The sequence below is a fragment of the Gymnoscopelus braueri genome, assembly GCF_963280865.1.
Source record: "Gymnoscopelus braueri genome assembly, chromosome: 16".
NCBI lineage: Eukaryota > Metazoa > Chordata > Actinopteri > Myctophiformes > Myctophidae > Gymnoscopelus > Gymnoscopelus braueri.
In genome coordinates this window covers 5,383,492-5,407,814 of record NC_137616.1, presented here as the reverse complement: position 1 = coordinate 5,407,814, position 24,323 = coordinate 5,383,492, and the positions used below count along the sequence as shown (strand labels likewise).

Genomic DNA, 24,323 nt, shown 5'->3' with positions numbered 1-24,323 from the left:
TCTGCCTGTCTGTCTGTCTGTGAACAGCTAATCTCCGTTACCGTTGGCCCGGCCGCTGCGAAACTGTGCACACACACTCCCTGGTTGCCAAAGCCAAACCTCTGCCCCAATTTTTCAGATTGGCCTGTTATAGCGCCACCAGGAGGCCAATTTGTGTAAAACACATTGTTGGATCTCACTCCTACAGATTATGTCCAAAACTCACGCAAATGGGTACACAGTATCTCTATAGCCATGTGATCAACACGGATCTGTCTGATTTTCCATATTCCATTCTGATTGGCTAAGATTGGCTTTCAAAGTTTGCAGGATTGGTTTGTTATGAACAAAATTCCTGAAATCATCAACGCAGCATGCGGTATCCATTAAATGTTGCACGCACATTCCCACTAGGCAGAGGAAGGAATGCCATTTGAAAATGTTCAAATCAGCCTCATGGTGGCGCTATAACAGGCCTCTTCGCGTTTTTACCTATAACTGCACGATCTGCGTGAAACTTTGCATGTAGGAATTCATGTACACTGAAGTCATTTTGGGGGTGAACTATCCCTTTAAGTCCTGAAAAGCAACTGACAGAGACGATATAATGTATCATCTATAAACCAGTGAGTCCATCGGGGCACGTTCCGTTCAAGCAGCGAGGGTAGACATGAAAGTGAAATGTTGATTTTGATGCTGGGCTTTTCATCTGCAACAACAACGTGCCCTGTGTTTGTTCAACCTCTCCTGCCAGGAGGACGACTTACGGTTCTGTTCTGTCGCCGAGGTTGAAGATTAAGAGATTACCTGTATATAAAGGGATTATAATAATCTGATTACTAACAGGAGTAATGTGTTATTACAAAATAACAACAAATACACTGTAATCAGATTAGAAATGTTTAGAGAGGAAGGAGACATTTACAGTGAGGAAAAACACAATTTTTTGAACCACTTCATTCACAGTTTGAAAAATGAAATGTGGTTGTGGATGATGGCAATAACGCCGTTATCAGATTTTAGGCAGGAAATTGGAATGAGCCGCTGATTTCATTCACGGCACGGCTGCTTATTCCTGTTGTTTCTTCTTTTTTTCTGCCTTTATTGATCGTTTTTTTTAAGTGGAGAAGGACAGGAAACAGGGAGAGAGAGATGGGGAGAGACACGCAGTAAATCTGAAGTCGATTATGATACAGAAATCATTTTCAGGTCATCAGTTTGGGGGGGTCCTTGACATGAAAGAAAATTTGAGAACTGAGAGCTGTCGATTATGTTCGTAGCGATTATTCTATTGATCACTTTTTCGAATAATAATGCATATCAAATGGGGGTCCTAGAAGAACCACTGGCATACGAAACCAGTGGAAAAAGTACTCAAATGTTTACTTAAGTAAAAGTATCAATACTGCAATGTAGAAGTACTCTGTGACAAGTAAAAGCGCAGAACTTAAAATGTACTTGAGTAAAAGTACAAACATATTGGTATCAAAATGTACTGAAAGTACCAAAATAAATGTTTTATAATGTAGTATATTTATATCTGCAAAGTAACTAGTAACTAAAGTTTTCAAATAATTGTAGTGGAGTAAAAGTACAATGTTTGCCTCTGAGATGTAGTGGAGTAGAAGTAAAAGTAAAGACAATTGGAAATACTCCAGTAAAGTAAAAGTACCTCAACATTGTACTTAAGTACAGTACTTGAGTAAATGTACTTACAGTAGTTACTTTACACCACTGTACAAAACCATTTTCTTTTGGCCCTGCCGTGCTGTATATTTGTCTTTGTAAGGAAATCAGAGCAGAGGCCATGCTGACCTGGCTCTGGCTTCCCAGAGATGACCGCCTGAATAATTCACACGACGGACGAGGTTGTTGGCCCCGGTGTACTAAGGGTATACGGGGGCGGGGGAGGAGACGGACGGAGCCTGTCGGATCCCGTCGGAAAGCTTATTAATTTTCCATTTTGTATGAGAACCTTGAGCTGCTCTTCATCATCGTCCCTCTCATTACCGGCCTGGTCTCCTGATGCGTGACTGATTCTCTCCTCAAGAACGAACCCCGTTCCTTCTGAGGTTGTTGTTCTTTTTTTGTTTTGTTTTTTTGCAGTGAAAATTGATCTGGACCGTGTGCGCCCAGCGTGCGTGCTCTTCACCCCTCTGTGATTGTCTCCTCCAGTCGTTTCTCATCCATCCGCTGATGTCTATTGACGTTCTGCCCGCCGGCCGCCTGTTTATTGTTTATGGTTTACTCTCCTCTCTTTGTGACTCTCTGAGTCTCTGGTTCTGTCTCCTATCTCCTCTCCAGTCTCTCTCTCTCTCTCTCTCTCTCTCTCTCTCTCTCTCTCTCTCTCTCTCTCTCTCTCTCTCTCTCTCTCTCTCATATATTGTCTGCCGTTGGGCGTCTGCTTTTTATTTATCTTCCCCGTCGTCTCTGTGCTCGGGATCATTCGTGAGGAAGTAGTTCACCCGAGAAATTACTTTATTAGTTCACGGCGTGAAAAGTTTGAAACCCTTGATCTGTATACGAACACAATTGACTTGTGTGGTTCGGGGGAGGTAAGCCAGGCGGGGAGGTTGATATTTGTCACTGTGCATACTCCTACGGGCTGATATTTGTCACTGCGCATACTCTTACGGGTTGATATTTGTCACTGCTCATACTCCTACGGGTTGATATTTGTTGATATTTGTCACTGCACATACTCCTACGGGTTGATATTTGTCACTGCGCATACTCCTACGGGTTGATATTTGTCACTGCGCATACTCCTACGGGTTGATATTTGTTGATATTTGCCACTGCGCATACTCCTACGGGTTGATATTTGTCACTGCGCATACTCCTACGGGTTGATATTTGTCACTGCGCATACTCCTACGGGTTGATATTTGTTGATATTTGTCACTGCGCATACTCCTACGGGTTGATATTTGTTGATATTTGTCACTGCGCATACTCCTACGGGTTGATATTTGTCACTGCGCATACTCCTACGGGTTGATATTTGTCACTGCGCATACTCCTACGGGTTGATATTTGTTGATATTTGCCACTGCGCATACTCCTACGGGGGGGCGGCACCATAGAGTTAAAAATAATACAGAGGGCACCGGAAATCCCTGCCCATTCACTTGGATGGAGTTGCTCACCCAGCGCATACTCCCTTTTCACCCCTTCTTCCGGGTTGGGAAATGTGACGGGCGGGGCCTATTTGGGGCCTACATGATGCGTTTTGTGTCACGGAGGTGACGTGTTTTGCGTCTCACCCCCGTGCGCAACCCCGTGCGCAAGCTTGTGAGTCAAGCCCATTGGTCGAAACCGTTTTTGCTCGTTCATGCGTCTGGCCCCCAGCCGTGATAAGCTGCAGTACCTACGATTGGCCACCGTGTCCAATGCGCTTCACTGCTCCCTCTTGGTTCTGGGGGCTGGGGCGGCTCACCTGTCAGCAGGGAGTGTGTTGGGCGTGGGGAGTAAGGACGGAGGCTCTACGTCCTCACAGTGGGGGACCCGACAGTCTCAGCCTGAGCAAGCAATTTTGCGACAGTGGCAACGAAATACTCCCCCTTAACTGGAAGAAACGTCAAGCAGACCCTAGGCTCTAGGGTGGGCGGCCTTCTGCCTCGACCGTGTCGGGGTGAAAGAAGAGAGAGAGGGAGAGACAGAGAGAGAGAGATACAAGTGGTAGTAATAACAATAGTAGCAAATATAATAGTCTTAGATATTATATAATATATGATTATATAATATAGTACAACAATAATGTTCATACAGTATATAATGGTATAATATAAGAATGTTAAGATAATAATATACAGTGTAGTAGAAATCCACGATCGTGCTCCGTGAATTCATCACTATCCGTCCACTTCCTGCCCTTCTGAGCGACTTTTGAAAAGTTCCTCTCTGGTTTTTCATACTCTCACAGGCTAGTGAATTCTATACTTTTGTCTTTAAGTTTATATTAATCTTCCTTCCTGTGACTCCTATGAGGATTTTTTTACCTAGCCTTGTGCCAGTGTCGCGCAAACCGAACATAGACGATTTGCAAGCTCACAACGGGTCACGGCGCGACCCGTTGTGAGCTTGTAGATCTGCTATGTTCGGCGTGCAACCGAATCAGGCATAAATCTTGTCATGTCGGTTGTTTCTCCCAGAGGCTTTGTGCTCTCCTCCAGACATCCTTGTGTTGAGTCTCTCCCTGCTGTCTGCCTCAGGAGGGACTTCTCCTTCTCACCTGAATAATATTGCAGATGTACTGTATAGGGACTTTAAGAAGAGCACTCAAATATTGTTGCTGTCAGGCGGAAAAAAACTTTTATCTCCATATTGTAACTGTTTTCCGGTAAATTAATGCCTTATACTTGCGTCACACTAAACTAAAGCATTCAAACTAGCAGATCCACAAGCTCGAAATGTTCACCTGAAATGACCTAATTAGGGATAGATTTTTTTTATCAATTATCAATACTAGACCATACCCGTCGGGGGATATGAGCACCCAAAGTATGTGCAGTTTGGGTCATGTGCTGTGCACAGACAGTATCAGGAATGGAAAGTGACACACAAACACCCGCTCATAAACTGTTCCAGACTGGCAGCAGTCATCCCATAGCTTACGGGGTTGTCCCATAGCTTGCAGGGCTGTAAGTAACCATGGCGACGAAATCTCCGGTGTTGACATAAAAATGCTAATAAACAGCGTACATTTGGGTAAAGAGAAAAACAGGCGTCGGTGTATCGTGCACATGCTGCTGGTCAATGGCAGTGTGCAAATGCAGATGAATTGCTCCAGGCACTGAGGAGAACCGGGCAGAAGAGATTTTGGGGACGCACACACGCACACACAGAGCTTTGTAGAATTATAAGAGGATTTGTTTTACCTTCAATTATCAATCACTTTGATTAACCGTTTGCACCCTTTTACTGGTCTTCCCCTCTCCTTAAAGACCCTCCGACGGTGGAGCCGGTGGCCATGGAGATGCGTCAGGGCCTCGGTCGTCCCGTGGTGATGACGTGCAGGGTGCTGAGGGCTCACCCGTCGCGGGTGCTGCGCTTCGAGTGGCTGCTGTCCAACCGCCTGCTCCACGCCGGGGCCTTCGCGGACCAGCGGGACGAGACGGAGTACACCATCCGCAGCCTGAGCCGCGACGGCTGGGGGGAGTACACCTGCAACGTCATCAACGAGGCCGGGGCGGGGAAATGCACCTTCCAGGTCACAGGTATGTAAGGAGGAAGAACTGTCTTATTATTATTTTTTCTGGATCAGGGGCCCCGCTTGGAAATGGCGAAAGCATTCACGGAGCCCTTTGGCGTGTCCGCGGGACCCCAGGTGGGACGGTGTGTGTGTGTGACAACCCGGTCATTTACGACCAGACGTGGAATCGTTGACACCCACACAACCATGATAAGTTGATGTTTAACCCATTTAGACCGGGAAAGAATCTGTGTCATTTTTAGATTTCTTTGGCTATTCAAAAATAGCAGATACAGGCTCATAGCACGGCACTGAGTTCTTTTTTAAAGCAAACATTTGTAACTCAAATCTTTGCTTCTGGGAATTTTACAAATGTCTTCTAAATCCTAACAGTTTTCTGAAAAACGTATGTTGCTATATGAGTGGTTCTCAAACTTTTCCATGTCAAGGACCACCCAAAATGATTATGTACATGATATGTATTTGGCCGCGGACCTCCATCTCAGAATATGTTGTTCCAGGGACCCCCAGAAGCACAGATCGGAGTCAAAAATGTCCGTTTTAAAACATAAATTCAATGATTTGCACACATTTTCCACGATTTTTCAAAAAAATAGCAGATCTACAAGCTCATAGCTCGGCACTCTGTGTCGCACTATGAGCTTGTAGAGTGCGTGCTAGTTCTCTGAAGATGATATCCAAAGCGCCCTCCCGCTCATAAAACGCAGTGTGTGTGTGTGTGTGTGTGTGTGTGTGTGTGTGGACACGGGGCCTGAATGAAAGTCCTTCATAAGTGTGCAGCGTGTGTCTATGTGGCAGTGTGTAGCCAGCGGCTAGAGATGATCCCATAGCTTCCCATAGCTTGCGGGGGCTGTAACCATGATGACAGATCCCATAGGCCAAACTCCCAATCTCCGGTGTTTGCACAAAAAAAAAAACCTGCAAATAAACAGCTTACATTTTGGGAAAGTGAAAAAAGGGCGTCGTCGTTTTGTGCTTATATGCTAATTGTCCTGCCCACGTACAAGTTGAGATCAATTGCTCAACCCGCTGAGGAGAAGCATCTGGAACAGACCGTCTGTCGTGTGACAGAGGTTTCTTTATTTATATGCATCATTCAAATCTTTGTGTTTTGCCAATTTGGGGGGGGGGGGGGCACTTGCAATATCCTCACGACCCACCAAGTGGTCCCCACTCCATAGGTTGTGCATCACTGGTCTGTTTTAGAAGAATACACAATAATCACGTCACTGTTTTATTTTGAAATTAGGGACTTCACTGCAAGAGTGACAGTGTACAGCATTATACAGTATAAGAGACAGATACAGTACAACTTGGTTCTTCATGCTGAAGCCAAACACTGAAGCTTTGCTTCTGCTGTTTAGAAGCAGAGAGGATAAGGCAATTAAGTTTATCGTCGCTCTCGGGGCAGAAACCTCTTATATCCATATTCTAACTTTATTTTTTCTATAATTGTTTTTACACCACGATTTTGCAACCCTTTTTCACCCAGTGCCAATTGCCTAAGTGATCCTGGGCACTACACTCCCCCCGCCAGCCTAGGGAGCCCAGAGCCGAGCTCATGCCTCCTTCAATGCATGAGAGCCAACTGACCTTCTTGTCACCTGACAGGGGGGAGTTTCCCCGGTAGGACATAGCGCGTGGAAGGAACACGTTATTCCAACCAGTTCCTTTCCCCTCCATCAGGAGCCCCGGGTGTCATGGGGAGGCGTTATAGCGACCAGCATTACTACATGTTTTTGTGAGGGTATTAACTACCCTATAGGAGACACGGGGAGAACATGCAAACTCCACACAGAGTAGGCCCTTTCGCCAACCCCACCTATAGACCGGTGGGATTTCAGAAAAAAAGGCCTTCTATAAGGAGGTTAGAGGCATTTGGTGTAAAAGTGGGGTACTAGGTAGGCAGGAACCAAAACACTTCACACAGAGGCAGTTATAAGGTGCACATCTTTGTCCAGCTCGCTGTGATGCGTTTGTATGGTAAATACAACCTTTCATCAGTCTGCTCAAAATAGTTGACCAGCAGTTGTCCTAAAGTGACAATAGCCTACTCACTCAAAGATATTATAGCAGCCTACACTGAATGTCACATGTAATGCAGTTGGATAATGAACGTGTACGTGGATTAGGCTGACGAAAAAGCCCATCCGCGCATCTCTACTGTCTCTGTCTCCGCTGTGTGGGCCAGGCTATAGAAGTGAGTCCCAAACCTCTAGTATATTACAAAGTAAGAAAGAGCTCAAATAAAACTGAACAATAAGAGAATATAGTTTCAGTAAATGGTTTAAAACCCTCAGTAAAAGGCAGCGGCGGGCGGCAAACAGAAAAGTCTTCATGTTTGATTTAAAAGCACTGAGTCGGACTGCAGCAGAGCGGCAGTTTTCCGGGAGTTTGTTCCAGATATGTGAGCGAGGGCATAAAAGACTGAATGTTTAGTTTGACTCTGGGGACAGAAAGCAGACCTGTTCCAGACAAACCTGCCCATTTGTGGCAGACAAAAATGCAAAGAACAAAGAACAAAAAAAGATTGTGCTCCCAAAATGAGACTATGTAACACTTGCGTTTCGCAACATGTGGCAAAGTAATCATTTGACTTAGTTAAAGGACAAGAACACTTTGGTAGAGGTTTGGGTTGTTTAGTTGCCCTGCCATGATGTAACTCAAAAGGTGGACAAGAAATCAAAAATAATTAGAATTTTAAAATTTGAATTACAATGTACGGTGAAACAGTTCTCCTTTAGCTAGTACACAAAAAAAGCTGATTCGGACAATATAGAACATCACAAAACCCAGTAGCCTACCGTTTGTTTTTTAAATAAAAATGTATATTTCCTGTTGATGAAGCTATTTTTATTAGGAAGAAAACCCGAACTGGATCCACTTCAATTTTTTAATTAAAAAAACAAACAGTTCTGGGTTTGGTGATGTTTGATATTGACTGAATCAGCTTTGTTTGTGCTTGTTAACAGGCTAAAACAGTGACTTTGAGAGCTGTTTCGCGGTACAACGTAAGTCAATGAGGAGCATATTTTGGAGCTGAAATGAAAAATGTTTCTTTACACCAAACCTGAATGTTCATTATTCTCACCAGATTCTCAGAGTTTTGAGCCTGCGGATCTGTTACTTTTGATACTTCTGTGACGCTGTTGTGTGATGAAGTAGGGCGTTAATTCACGAAAAAAACACAAAACGTTATAATAATGGAGATAAGAGGTTTCTGCCCGACAGCAATGATATGTCATTCATGCACGCTCTTAATAGAATCAAAATGTAAACGTCGAGGCCTTGCTGCCCGGTTGCGTCGTCCTCCATTCCATCAATACACGTCTTGCTTGTCTTAACAGTCAGTTCTTCTCTTTCACACCACAGCAATTAGTCTTTTCAGACTGAAATGTTTTCCTGCTGATGGTTGAATGGGGCTCTGCAGTAATTAAAGTCAGTGGTGGAAAAAGTACTCATATTATTTTCTTAACATATTCACTGCCAGGTCCTATGCATCCGATTTATGTTGCTACTGGCAGGTTTTTTCGATTTTTCGAACCTTTTTAAGTAGTCACAGAATATTTGTCTCCAGTATGATCAATCCCCTGATGGTTGCTAATAATAATCACAGAGGGTTTCACTGTGCTTCTGTGAAGAAGAAAAATATCATCGCGACCTCCCGCTTGTTATACGCCGTAGAAAATAGCATGTTTAGCCAAAAATACATATTAAAAAACAGAAGTCGAGATACCGAATATTTCCCAAATACTTTAACCAAGAAGTGAATGGAGCAGTACATCTTTGGATCACGTTATATCCTGGTTCTGGTGTAAAAAAATATATAAATAAAAAATATAAATTTAAAAAACGTTTTAAAACGATTTTGACAGGCAATGTGTAAAAGTTCCAATACTGCAAAGTATAAATACTCTGCTACAAGTAAAATTACAAAAGTATTGATGTCAACATTTACTTAAAGTACCAAAATAAAGTACTCATTATGCAGAATGTTTTCACAAGTGTTCAAAATGTGTAAAGTGTATACAAATCTTTTAAAAACAACCGGATCGGCTATTTTTAAATGGCCCGAAATGTATATCGGGCTGAAGTGGGTAATGTATGTTTTGTAATATTATCGATAGTTATGTAACTACGGTTCTATGAATCTTGAATGACCGCCAGAGGCGGTGCTTAAAGCACTGAATATTCCGTGCTTTAAGCACCGCCTCTGGTGGTCAGCAGGGATGAAATGGAACTACAAAGTAACTAGTAACTAAAGTTTTCAAATAATTGTCGTGGAGTAAAAGTACAGTATTTGCCTCGGAGATGTAGTGGAGTGGAAGTAAAAGTACTGAAAACTGGAAATACTCCAGCAAAGTAAAAATACCTAAAAATGTTACTTGAATGCAGTACTTGAGTACATGTACTTAGTTACTTTCCACCACTGGTTAAATGGCCTCGGCAGTACTTAAAGTGTCACATAGTGCTGGTCGTGGCATGTCTGGCGCGGTGTGAAGCGAACACCGACGAGGGAAAGACAACAACAACATGCAGGTTGGTTGTCAAGGTTGAGGAGGAGGCGACGTCTGCAAAACAAGATCTATGTCTGTCATCATCAGCGAACATAACACAGGGCTGGAGATGTAGAATGACAGCTGAGGCGGCGAAGACATGTCCTGTTAAATAATGCACACGCACACTTAGTTAGTCCACCTGGGCTGTTTATACAGATTTTGTCAGTGGCTTGTTTTTAATAGTTCCTTCGCAGAATGTTTTGTTTCAGTTTGAGCGTTGCATGCAGGTCATGTAGCAAAGCTCCTATACACAGTAAAATCATCTGTGTTTTGTTTTGTGTTTGTTTGTTTTTAACCACTTATAAAACCTCTAGTCTTGACTTACAACTGTACTCTGACCCCTTTTTTCAGTATACACCAAATCTCTTCACCAAAAATAGCCGATCTACAAGCTCGTCGATCAGCTATTTTTTGGCAAATACACCCCCCAGCATAGGCATACATTTGTTCAAGTGGTTAAAGGGATAGTTCACCCCCAAAATGCCTTTTTTCCCCCTATCGATTAGTCACGCCATGGAGACTTGAATTCATGGATTTTTGTTTTGTTTTAGTCTAAGCCATAATTTGATGACCGGCAGCGGTTCCGGTAGGAGACACAAAGATCGAGTCTCCTTTGTATCTCCTACCGGAACCGCTGCCTACCCGTCCACTGGTCGTCAAATGATTGGCTTAGGAATGCGACAAAAACAAAAACATATCCATGAATTCAAGTCTCCATGGGGTGACTAATCGATAGGATTGATGAACTATCCCTTTCAGTTATTTATTGGGCTTTTCCACCTTTATTGATAGTACAGGAGAGAGACAGGAAAATGGGGCGAGACATGCAGCAAAATCCTCGGGAATCCACCCCGGTGCACGCTGCATATGCATATATTATGGTACGCGCCTTAACCACTTGGCTACCGGTGCCCCTAAAATCCTCAGCATTTAACACCGAGAGTGTACAAACGTGAGAAGTATAGTGAGAATGTGTGGTTACAAAATGCTTCCTTTGCATTCACAACCCCAGGTTGGAATATGGTGATGAGTTGGGGAAAAATGTACTGTTGTGTCAGGTTTTTTAAATAGCCAACGTATAAATGGATAAAGTGGTTAAAATAATTGTGATGCTGTATTAACTACTTTAAATCAATACACGTGTATAGAGGAGGATTTAACTGTATAACTCTCTATGACAGATGTAGAAGGCTGATTACGGCTCAGGTGGTTCACACATCAATCACAGTCATTCTTCCACTTTATTGAAATAAAGCTCCTGAAGTTATACAGGTTACAAACGTATAGTCTAAAGAATAGAGAAAAACAAACAAACTGAGAAAAAGTCAGATAACAGGATCAACAATATCAAATATACAAAAGGCGTGCGCTCAAAAAATACATAAAACATGAGAGAATATCACAGTGTCTTGTGCAAGTAAGAGACAGCACTTAGCCGCAGATATAGCAGCGCGTGGAAACCTCATATGTCCAAAACTGTTGCTTTTCAGGATTCAAATTCAAACGTAGCAAAAGTAGCAGATCTGCAAGCTCGAAACGCGTTGCTTCGCGGCGCGTTTCGAGCTTGCAGATCTGCTACTTTTGATGTTTTTTTGTGACGCTGTAGTATGATCAAGTAGGGCGTTAATTTACAAAAAAAACACGTCAAGTTAAAATATGGAGATAGGAGGTTTCTGCCCGACAGCGACGATGTATAGAATATCACAGTCTCTCATGCAAGTACGAGATGTCACTTAGCAACAAGGTGGTCTTTTTTTTTAAATGACAACTACCAAACAATACAGTACTGTAATGCAGTGGTTCTTAACCCATTTTATAAATGGAACATTTTTAACTCAAATCTTTGCTTCTTGGGGTCCCTGGAACTAAATATTTTCAGATGGGGGTCGGCAGCCAAATACACAAAGGAGACTCTTTGTGTATTTGAACACAAAGAAAAATATCCATGAATTCAAGTCTCCATGGGGTGACTAATCGAAAAAAAGTCATATTGGGGGTGAACTATCCCTTTAATTAATTAGCACATACTGAACTTCGGGTCCCCGGGAGACACCACATCTTTTTTGGTCTCAAGCTGAAAAAGTTTGGGAAACCCTGTTTTACAGCCTAAATGTGCTGCACATTCAACTCAGTGTGAGAGCCGTTTTAAAGTCAGACAGAAAGATGGAGAGAGGTATTAGGGCCATGCTTGCTTCCTTCCTTCCCGGTGGAGATCTGCACCTTAGTGTAACCATATTTTGTTAAAAAACCTTAAATGGGCCACGGGCCAATAAGGAACGGCTGGTGGTGTGGTCCACACATACCACACCACCAGAGTGACAGTATAAAGTTTTAATGAGCAAAGAGTTGTTGCACTGTTGAAGTCAGAATTTCTCATTGGTGGGGTCCCCAGTGGTTAAAAGTTTAAATAAAACACATGAGCTGGAAGAGACAAGGCAGCTTTGAAAAGCAGCACAGCTTAATTTAGACAAGTTTATTTGTTTGTTCATACTGTATGAAGAACAAACAAACTGTGAACTATGAAGGTAAAGAGAAGCAAAATAATCAATTGAAATGTTTCTGAATGTGAAAACACCCCCCCCCAGGGGTCTTATTAAAATACACCTGTCAAACAATATCACACTGAAAGCAGAAGACAACTACTTAATGACAACAACATACCATGTATACTGAGATGGTGATAATTTTTTTTTTTACAAAACTGCACCCATAATAACTGAAGCAACTTGTGTTGTTGCTTTTCAATAAATTCAACTGCTGTCAGGAACAAATATAAGAAGCCAACCGTCCTACAAAAGAGTACCGTATGCTACCCCACTCCTGACATGATTATCCACGCTAAGCTGCTGATATCTACGTTAGCACACAGTAGTCACAATAACAAAGGCAAACTGCACATTGCATTGGCCAGCTCATAGTTGGAGAGCATAATGAATAATAGCTGTTTATTCACTTCATGGACAAACAACTCATAATCCTCTGACAAAAGAGTCAACTTCCAAACAGTGTCCCTGACTATTTTTTTCCCAGTGCCTGTTTTCTAAATAATCTCCGTCAGGTTTGCCAAGAGAGGATTTATAGCCGAGGAATGAGAGCGGGAGAAGTTGGTACGTCTTCATGTAGCAATTCATTTTGTCACTTTATGCAGGTGTGTGTGTGTGTGTGTGTGTGTGTGTGTGTGTGTGTGTGTGTGTGTGTGTGTGTGTGTGTGTGTGTGTGTGTGTGTGTGTGTGTGTGTGTGTGTGTGTGTGTGTGTGTGTGTGTGTGTGTGTGTGTGCGTGCGTGCGTGCGTGCGTGTGTGGGGGGGGGGGGGGGAGTTCCCACTGATCTCATTCCCCCCAGATTCGGCACAAACATGGGGATGAATTCATTCTACTATTATGCCACCAAAAGTGGAATGCCTTACCACCAGCCATCAAAAAATTTGACTCCCTACCCTCCTTCAAAACCGCCATAAAAGAGCACTTATCTAGGTGCAACTGCACCTAGATAAGTGCTCTTGTGGTGTTGATATTTTTTTATTTATTTGTTTTTTATCCATAAATCCATAAACATCTCATTCACAAAATGTGGCCATGTGACTCCTTAACTATGTCAATGTTAATGTTGCCTCGTCTCTGTATTATTCTACGGCAGTGGCATAGTTAGAATGAAATCTGCACCACGAGTATACGCAAGTCAAATTATCAGTGTTAATTTAACTGTACAACCGTTTGGGGTCCATTTGTACCCTGCTCACAGCTAAATCAACTCTCAGGATTTGTACAGGTGTGTATACCGATGGATGGGCACACGTACACACACTGCAACAACAGAAGGGCAGGAGTACAGCCTTTCCTCAGAACTAATGCATAATTCATTAAGCAGAGTCACCTCGACGCGCGGAGGCGTGAAGAAAATAAACCGTGTTCCTTCTCTGCCGTCGGGATGACTTTGCAATCAAAATAGAAATCGCTACACTTGAAAAAGCGAGGTCGAGTCGAGTCTTTAACAAATGCGTTAGGAATTGAATTTTGCTTTTCCTTTTCAAGGGGTGTTTGTTTTTCTCGTGTGATAATATAATAAAAAGCTGGTTTACAAAAAAAAACTGCAACCTGCATGGTTTTGGCTGACGGTGCAAACTGAGCCATCACAGGGCCTTAGTGTTATTATAGCCCTGTTGGAATATAGCTCCCATGTTTATCATGTCTTACTTACATTCGCTGGAATATGCACTGCACAATACTCAGTGTTAAATATGTCTTTGATAATATAAGTGTTAAATACGCTCCCGGTGTGCACCTTAACACCGAGGATATTACCGTGTTGCAAACTGTGAAACCCATAACATTCTTCCTGTGTTGCTATACCGATGATGGGCGCCACAACAAGTCTAGCAAATAAAAAACGGCAGCCAAAAAGGAACATGGCTGCGACTCAAGAGTCCTGTGTGTCGGAGCCAAAGCCCCAGTGGTACAGATTAGATGCCTCTCAGTGCCTCTAACCCCCTCCGGCATGATTTAACGGCCAATTTGGCCATCACCGCCAACTCCGCCGCCTCGGCAGATGTCCGCGTGGCCCTGGCTGCGCGTGCCGCACGACACGCACACACACACACACACACACAAACACAAACACAAACACACACAAACATGCACGCACATGCACAGTCCCCCTGGCACGCGTTGCAGCAGCACTTCTTGAGACAGACAGTGTTGACGCGGCCCCTGAGCGCGATCGGCTGTTGTGCCGGTGTGTTCGTCTGTCGCCGTGTTTGTTTGTTCGTTTGTACGCGTGTGTGTGTGTTTATGTGTGTGTGTGTGTGTGTGTGTGTGTGCGTGCGTGTGTGTACGATGTGTTGATGACTTGCCGTCTGGGGACTTGCTGTAATCGACCCCTCTCTGTGGCTCCTCGCCAAAGACATTGGACTGATGTTTTTTTATTATTATCATACAGAAGAAGCCCAGAACCTCTATTAGGAGTGAAGGAGATGCGAGGAGGAGCACAGATTACTGTCTCCTCTCTCTCCATCGCCGTGCGTCTTAACAAACACATCAATACTATCATCTCATGAGCCCCCACCCCCACACCCCCCCAGAGTGGGATGAAAGAGGACCAGCCAAGATCTGCTGTGTTTATCCACTGCCTGCCCAGTAGATTATGTAGATGACTTGAACCACATCATTAACCCTATAGCGTCCCCGTTCTGGGGGCATGTTATAATATGCACATATTCAATGAAAAATAAATAGATGATGTAGAAGCTCACAAAAACAAACAACGCGTGAAAGCGCTTTGCGCAGTTTGCCCAAAAATAGGGACACCGGGTTGTAATGTGTTTAAACAGGTACGTCCGCCTGCTCTGGTCCCCCTGTGTGTCCCGGGACATGAGTTCAAGTGAAGGAGGACAACACACAGGGGGGAGGGGGGAAATCAAAATGGATTTATTGTTTTTCTCCCGTGCAACTGGAGAGCGTGACTGAAGGACCCTCCTTACCCCTGGCACGCCAGAGCGTCCAGATGGAGGGGATGTTGGTAGCGCGATGGACGATGAGGAACAGAACATCAAAGGGGTGGGGAGGGGGGTGACAGAGGATGAAGGGACGGTGATGGAGGACGGGGGGGGGGGGGGGGTGAAGGAATGGAGGGGGGAGGTATGGTGGTGGTGGGGGTACGGTGAAAAACAGCAGGCAAAAGACTCGGGCCCTGTCATGAAAAAAACAAATAGTCCCTCTCTGCTCTATACCCGCTGATATGACTGTACAACGCACCACGTTGCTAATGCTAATGTTGTTACAACTAATGAACAAAACACCAATGAACACTTAACAACTGTAATGTTGTTTAATGCTTTTGCTTTTCTTTTTTTGCTTTATTGTTAAATCATTTGTTCTGATAAAGCACTTGTGCTTTAGTCTTGCTCTGTAAAGCACTTTGAGCTGCGTTTCATGTCATGAAAGGTGCTATACAAATTAAGTTTATTATTATTATTATTATTATTATTATTATTACATATACTTAACTATACTTGTGAGGACATCAACATTTTAAGGACGGCATTGAAAAATTGGCGGAAAACTCACACTCGCGAGGACGTCCGTCTCTCCCCAGGCAAACTGGAGGAAGGGAGAGAGTGACGGAAGAGAGGGAAAAGAGAGCGAGAGAGAGGACAAGAATAAAAAAGAAAACAATTAAGCGAAAGAGGTTCTTCAGGGCTATAGAGAGAGAAAAGGAAATGGAAGAGAAATCAATGACAAAAAGGTAAGATTTAGTACGTGCGGTAGCGGACAGGGATAAATAGACAGTATCAGGGAGGAGAGTGGCTTAAGTGGCAGAGGGATCAAAGTGACAAATGTTCCTCCCGGTGATCCTGCAGACGGCTGTCTATAAGGGGAGGTCTGGGAGATTGAAACCTTCGGCCAGGTTTTTCCTGCACTCGCTATATCGCTCATCGCCGGGCCAAACTAATCTGGCCCTGTGTCATAAAACAAACCGGAACGACAACGCTCTGACACTTTATACTGCTTCTGTTTTCACCGTCCAGGAAGAATTCAGTGAGAGTCAGCGTTGCCAGTTTTTTTTCTACAGAAATAAGCAGCGGTGTAGTGCAGTGGTTCTCAAACATTGTCATGTCAAGGGCCGCCACATTGATATGTATTTGGCCGCGGACCCCCATCTGAAAATATTCTGTGCCAGTGACCCCCCACATTCAAGATTTGTGTTAAAATGTTTTAAAAAAAATCAAAATGTTAAACATTTTTGCTAGATTTCTTTAGAAAATTGTCGATCTACAAGCTCACAACGCGTCGCATTGCGATGTGTTGTGAGCTTGTAGATCGGCAATCTTCAAATAGCCAATGTATAGCGGGCTCAAGTGGTTAAACTGAATTGAAATCAAAATTAACACATTTTGCTGGGAACCCCCTGGTACCCCCCCAAGGACCCCTGGGGGTCCCCGGACCCCATTTTGAGAACCAATGGTGTAGTGTGTGAACTACTGGAGCGCTACGTCACGCGCACACGCGCGAGCAATCACACTATTCACAATTCTTTTACACATTCTTTTACTTTTTTTAGTTTTTGAAAATGTCAGATTTAATTTTATACCATAAGCCAGAGGGACAGGAGCATTGTTATTGACAGCATTGTATTTGACATGCATGCACGCACGCACGCACGCACGCACGCACGCACGCACGCACGCACGCACGCACGCACGCACGCACGCACGCACGCACGCACGCACGCACGCACGCACGCACGCACGCACGCACGCACACACACACACACACTACAGCCCTTTCATATAGGAGCTCCATATAGTCTACCTCTCTGCTCCTGTGCTGTAGACGGAGGGAGGGTGACATTGAACGGCTTTATCTGCAGCTCAAAGAGACGGGGCTGACAGCATGATGGATGGCTGGTAATGACTGACATTACATGGTCGCTCTGAACAGGGACAATATGAATAACGTCATCAGAGATCTGCTGAGGAGTCTGTCTGTCACGCTGGAGAGAACAGAGTCTTCTACTCTGTTTTCACACTTCTGTTTTTCGACTAATGGGCACCAAGTGTTGCCAGATTTTGCAAGAGAAACAAGCGGCCTGGTCTATGAGAACAAGCCCAAGAGAAGCGACTATAGAGCACCGAAGTCCTGACTTCACTGCCAGTAGAGGGCGCTTTTCCAGGGTTCGTGGCTTCACTTTTTGTGTTGATATCCTCATTGGGGAATCTTAGATCGCTTCATATAAGAACTGTGTTCCAAAAATAAACACACCATCCTGAGGTGTAAATGTACACATTTACCGAAAGAGTAACACAATATAAACACTAGAAACGAGTCAAACAACCCAAAGACTACATTTCCCATGAACGCGGCTGCTGTAGGTACAGTGATTTCAGACCCGGAAGTAGTAGTTCTTAAGACTTTTAAGGCAGAATGAATTCCATTTTCGACAGAAACCGGCTGTATCAAATATGAATGAATATCATAAACGATGCAGAGCCACCCCCCTGACAAAAACGCCAGGGTGGTGTGCTTATGTTTGGAACACAGTTCTTATATGACGTGATCTAAGATTCCCTAATGGGGATTTCAACACAAAAAATAAAGCCACAAACCCGTGAAACAGCGCCCTCTAGTGGCAGTGACGTCAGACTTTGGTAGGCTCAAGTTTTACCAGTTTATGTCAGCTATTTGAAAATAGCAGATCTACAAGCTCACAACGTGTCGCGATGTGCCACGTTGTGAGCTTGTAGATCGGCTATTTTCAAAAATATATATTTAAAAAAGTGATTTTAACATTTTAACAACACAAATCTTGTATGGGTATCCCTGGCAAATATCTTTTCAGGTGGGGGGGGTCCACGGCCATACATCTGTGGGTCCTTAACATGACAACATAACAAACAACATTAGGAAACAAGCCCAAATAAGCAACTACACTTTAGGAACAAGAAAAAACACAACGTTGCAGAAGAAACTAGCCCAAAGTCGCTTATAATAAGCAGACATGGCAACACTGATCCCCCAACACAACCCTTCAAAGCAAAACCAACCTTGTGTTGTGTTGTGTTGTTTTGCTGTGTTCCTTTTGTCGTCCCCTCAGTCCAAGGCAACAAAAACATATTTTTGCGATAACAAAACATATGATGCTCACAGTCTCCTGCTGTTCAGATAGCCAGACAGACAGAGTACACAACATGCTGTACATACCTGAAATACAAAATAAGGAAAGATGTGTTGTTCGGCCAACAAAGAGTCTTTGAAGAACCATGGAGAATGAGCCCATGCAATGTCCAATAGATGGAAGAAAAAGGAGAAGAATGGCCGAGGCATTTTGATTATTTCCCCCCAAACATTCCCCCAAACACAAATAAGGATGTTTTTATTTGTTCGGTTGCAGTAGAGTTGTGTGAATGTTTACTTACTCGACCACTACTTCACCACAGGACATTCTCTCATTTACACTGGCCACAGGGTGTAATGGAGCGAGCCAGTATAGGGACACGTTGTTTTCAGCTTTTTTCAACGAGGGAATGGAACTGTGAGTTGAATTCAGTGTTGCCAGTGAGAGAAATAAGCAACCAGGTCTATGAAAACGAGCCCAAAAGAAGCAACTAGAACACTTTAAACCTATGCATCAGCTATTTGAAAATAGCCAATCTACAAGCTTGTGAGCTTGTAGCTATTTTCAAAAGCTCTTGCGATAAAATGTGGAGTATTTGGAATATTTTGGAATATTTTTTGTAATCATTTAAACCAATGGTTCTCAAATATTGTCATGAAAATGTTTTGTGCCAGGGGGCATTTGTGTTTTCCAAATAATATTCCAAATATTCCACGTTTTATTCCAGGAGTTTTTGAAAATAGCAGATCTACAAGCTCACAACACTTCCAGGATCTAGAAAAATAAGAAAGGGCCAATGTATTACTATTGTTTTATTTACTCTCTCTCTCACTCTCGCTCGCTCTCTCTCGCTCTCTCTCTCCTTAAGTTTAGTATAATTTGGCTATTTCAAAATAGACGATCTACAAGCTCACAACACGCCGCGGGGCGACGCGTTGTAGATCTGTAGCCTGTAGATCTGCTATTTTCAAAATAATGTTGGGAAAAAATTGGAAAATGTGGAATATACACAAATCTGGCACACCGTGTCCCTGGCACAAAATATTTTCAGTCCGCAGACAAATACATACAATCTGGGGGTCCTTGACATGAACATGTTTGAGAACCACTGGTTTAGAAACAAGCCCCCAAAAAAAACGCAAGCAACTTAACAGAAAAACAAGCAGACATGGCAACACAGGTTGAATTCTAAGGCGGGTGCAGCTGACTAAAAGCTATTGGGGGAAAAAAGGTAAATTTTCTATCTCAGAACCACATTGCCGGAGCAGTTACCTTTTCAGCCATTATTATTGCATCCGTTTGCCTGTATAATTGGACCTTTTTTTTCATGGCAGCCATATAGCAGGGGAACACAGGATTAATTAATGAAATTAATTACGGCTCTCTCCCGTTTAGCGTTAGCCTTTTCACAATGAGCCATGCACAACAGCAGCACCCTGACTGTTTGACCCGAGTGGAATGGGAACCTTAATTAGTATCATTGGGTAATTATTTCATGTCCAAAAGGTCTACTATTCCTTTCATAAATTCAGTTCCTCGTTTGGCATTTACAGTCAGTGTTGTTTAAGCTGCACGCCTCATAGTGTAATTTAAATCAGGGCTTCCAAAAGTTGTCCGTGGCCTACAAGATTTCAACCTTTATGTTTTATTTTTCTTGTATTAATGCAAGAGCAATGTCTTCTGTTTCTATGCTCTTCCATGAATCTTGTTTGAAATGACCAAACCTGGCTGCCTACGGTTGACGTCAATGCAGGCAGGTTTCTGAACTGCCCACATCTTATAATGTGCATTAGTGAGGACCAATTACAGTATATGAAGATAGGTTGGAAATGGGTGAAGTGGTCCTTTAAGAGTGTTTTTGGTTCCATTTGTACTCTTTCAGTGTTAAGGATTTTATTTTAAAATTGGGCCTCCAGAAATGCGGTTTCCAGCTTGTGGATCTACTACTTTTGATGCGTTTCTGTGACGCTGTAGTATGATCAAGTAGGGCGTTAATTTACGGAAAAACACAAAACGTTAGAATATGAAAATAAGAGGTTTCTGCCCCGACAACAACGATTAATATTCTTGAAATGACAAGGTTGAGAATCAACTGTGTTAGGTAACGTACTGCATGTGCTTCGGCACATCTGCTATTGTTAGAACTATAAGAGACAGCTCTGTGTGCGTGTTTGTATGTCTGAACAGCATACGAGATTGTATTACAGATGTTCTGCCTGTTCCTGGGAACGCAATGTGACACATTTCCATTTCAAATGCATATATAACACCTACGGAAACTAATACATTTACAAGAACGTGACATGCTGTAGTGTAGAAGGACTCCATACTGTGCGTGTGTGCGTGTGCGTGTGTGTGTGTGTGTACACTTGTATTACTACTGTATACTTGTGAGAGCTAAATGTCCCCGAATTTTTTTAATAGGCATTGTTTGTGAGCCCAATTCTTCCTGGTATACTCACAAACCATGCACTTAAACCACTTAAACCCCAGCATTCTGGGGAAAACATTCGCAGAAAATAGCATATATGTGGTGGAAAAAGTAGCAATACCACAGTGTTGTAGAAATACTCTGTTAAGAGTAAAAGGCCTCTGTTCAAAATGTTACTCGAGTAAAAGTACAAAAGTATTGGCATCAAAATGTACTTAAAGTAACAAAAGTAAAAGTACTAAAATGTTTGAAAATAGCAGATCTACAAGCTCACAACACATCGCGACGCGTTGTGAGCTTGTAGATCGGCTATTTTCAAATAGTCTAGGTATAAAATAGGGCTAAAGCGGTTAATGTATGTTTCATAATATAATTTATATCTGAAAAGTAACTAGTACCTGAAGTTTTCAAATAATTGTAGTGGAGTAAAAGTACAATATTTGCCTCTGAGATGTAGTGGAGTAGAAGTAAAAGTACTCCAAATGGGAAATACTCCAGTAAAGTAAAAATTATTAAGTACAGTACTTGAGTAAATGTGCTTAGTTACTTTACACCACTGGCCGTGGTGATGATTATTTTCCATTCTAAATGATAGGATTTAGCTTTAGAGTTTAGCTTGTTGGAACGGCAGGCTACGTCAAAGACTCGCAGAGTCAGACCTTCTGTGAAACTCCGGCGGTGCTGTGTTTTGGTGTGTTCATGGACTCGTCTCTTTGCCCATTTATTTAATAACTGCGAGTGCCGCTAGTAGCTTATCATATTCTAATAAAACCGTTGGTTTATTTGTGCAGGTCAGAAACGGGGCTAAATCAGGGCTCATCTAAATGAATCACCTGATTATTTTTGAAGGAAAGTGAATCATGTAATGGCAAAACAATATTAGTTTTGTTAATTTAATGTGAGCGAGTTGTTTTGGCTGTCTGTCCGTGGTGGAAGTGCAAATAGTCTAATGAATTTATTTTGGAAATGCACCATTTTGGATTATGGAAGCAAACCAACTTCAGTCCGCAACCTTTTAAAACAAAAACAAACTGTTCTTCTTTTTTTGGTGGTGTGTGAAACCGGCACGTAACAACAAGGATAAATCAGTCCTTTAGCATTATAGGGTTAACCACATAAACCCAGTATAGATGTAAACTGGATGTGATTTGGATTTGGGACAGCTTTCTCTTATTTTATTTTTTTTACGTCAACAGCAAATCTCTTCGCTGCTAAGGTTCAAGTAGTAAAACGTTTTAAATTAATTTGTAAAATTGCTTTCCTAAAGTTTTGATGTCCTCTGAGGAGTAATACCAATCTGGGCACCACCTCCATATTTGTGTAGTAACAGTAACTTGGTTTGGCCCCTCCCCTTTCTTAGTCCACTTACTCCCAGGTGCTTCTGTGTATACTCCTCCTACAACACTACTTGTTTAGGGCAGTGGAGGTGCCGACAGATTCTGCTGTTGGCTGAATCTGTCTTGAGAGATTATTGTGTGTGTGTGTGTGTGTGTGTGTGTGTGTGTGTGTGTGTGTGTGTGTGTGTGTGTGTGTGTGTGTGTGTGTGTGTGTGTGTGTGTGTGTGTGTGTGTGTGTGTGTGTGTGTGTGTGTGTGTGTGTGTGTTGTCGCTAAAGGCTTCAGTGTGTCACTTGTGTTCACATACAAGGAGGTAGAGTTGTTTTTGCCTGCCTGCTGCTGTTGTAGAGGCTGTTATTCTGCTGGGGGTTTATCTCTCTTCGCTCTACATCAGACGTGACTTTTTACATGATTTTAATATTCAACACGTCGCCTTGCAGGAAGGAGTGTGTCATCGGTACAGTAGTGAGAGACAGACAGACGCTAGAGTGTGCGTGACTATACTGTTCAAAGTCTCACAAACACACCAAGACATGGGGAACTGCTCTGGGGAATATACATGTTTCCCTAAAAATTAAAAGCTACTATCTGTATGTTTTACGTCTCTCTAGAGGGGGAGAGTTATGATGCCATGCAATGTGAAGTTTCATGGCAATCGTTCTGGTTTGAGGCATTTTGTTTCAAACGGACCACTCCTGCAAACTTTAGATGCCAATCTTAGCCAATCAGGATGGAATATGAAAAAATCGGACGGATCAGTGTTGCTCACATGACTATAGAGATAATGTGTACCGATTTGCGTGATGTTTGGACAAAATCGGTAGGAGTAATATCACAAAATATGTTTTGCCGGCCTCTGGTGGCGCTATAAAAGGCTGATGTGAAAAATGTGGAGTTTTTTTCTTGGCCTTTAAGGAGTGTGCGTGCAAAGCTTTATGCCGATCGGTCCGGTTATAGGGAAAAACTTGAATCGGCCTGTTATAGCGCCACCATGAGGCCGATTTGAAAAATGTAGGGTGGCATTTCATCCTTGGCCTGGTGGGAATGTGCACTTTGAGGCAGAGGTTCCGCTCTGGCCTCGTGGGAGTGTGTGTGCACAGTTTCACGCCGACGAACGGACGGATGTGCGTTCACACTGGCAGTTTAGTTTAGTGTAGTCAATGTTGTGGTAACATAGTTAAAATGTCATGGGTAACACAAACAAAAATAAAAAATGATAAAGACAAGATGACCACATTTCTGACCAGAAGGGTATATAGGCTGAAGCCATAGCTTATTACGCCTATACCCTTTTACTAAACAAAGACAATTTTTAAGTCAAAATGGAGAAAAAACTAAACAAAACAAACAAAAGAAAAAGAAGCAAGATACAAGGACAAAAGACACTTGTCTATACATGTACGTGTTTGCTGTACTGTACAAGTATGCTATAATAAATAAGATCATACAGAAGGCACATTCCTTTTATGTTTTTTTTAAATAATTATCTATCATCTTATTTATAGACTCTACAAAGCAGCTACAAAGATGCAGGCTACCATTCATTTTCAATGGAAGCCAGCGACATGAACATATCCTCACAACACAATAGAAGAGGTGTCCCTTTTGGAACCTCAACCTCTTAGGTACTACTCACGGCCAAAGCACTGCTCCACTTCTCTCCCAACTTGCTACAAAAATCGCTCATGCAAAACTATAGAAGTGCTTCTATTTTATTTTCCACCTTCACATGTGTCTCCTTTTATAATAATCATAAAGTGCTCTATATTTCATCTCGCAATTTACTTCCGGGTGTTCCATTTTAAACAGCCAATCATCTGCATTTTAAACAGCCAATCATCTGCGACACAGAGAGCACCCTTTCACGTTGCCATGACGTTGCCACGTCCGTGAAACGGGAGAGAAACAAGCGCTGACGTGCGCGAAACAAGCGCTAACATGTTGCTCTATGCAAACGAGGCCAAAAGCGCGACCAAATAAGCCCACCATTGCTTAGACAAATAACAACGTCCGTGAAACGGCCGAGAAACAAGCGCTGACGTGTTGCTCTATGCAAACGAGCCCAAAAGCGCCACTAAATAAGCCCACCATTGCTTATACAAATAAGCAAACCTGGCAACGCGGGGAGGGACACAGACAGAGCGTTACGCCTTGCGCGTCGACATGTTGTTGCCTTGCAGATCTACTGCTATA

The 24,323-nt window shown here is 42.9% G+C and overlaps 1 protein-coding gene across 1 annotated transcript in view; it reads left to right on the top strand.

Annotated features, from left to right (window-relative positions):
- LOC308102587 (MAM domain-containing glycosylphosphatidylinositol anchor protein 2) overlaps positions 1–24,323 on the top strand; it is a gene marked incomplete at both ends in the record, with an annotated part of 464,799 nt that overhangs the window by 341,419 nt on the left and 99,057 nt on the right. Inside the window, 1 exon segment of the mRNA XM_080452356.1 lies at positions 4,926–5,198. Within this exon segment, the coding sequence (XP_080308482.1) occupies positions 4,926–5,198 (273 nt within the window).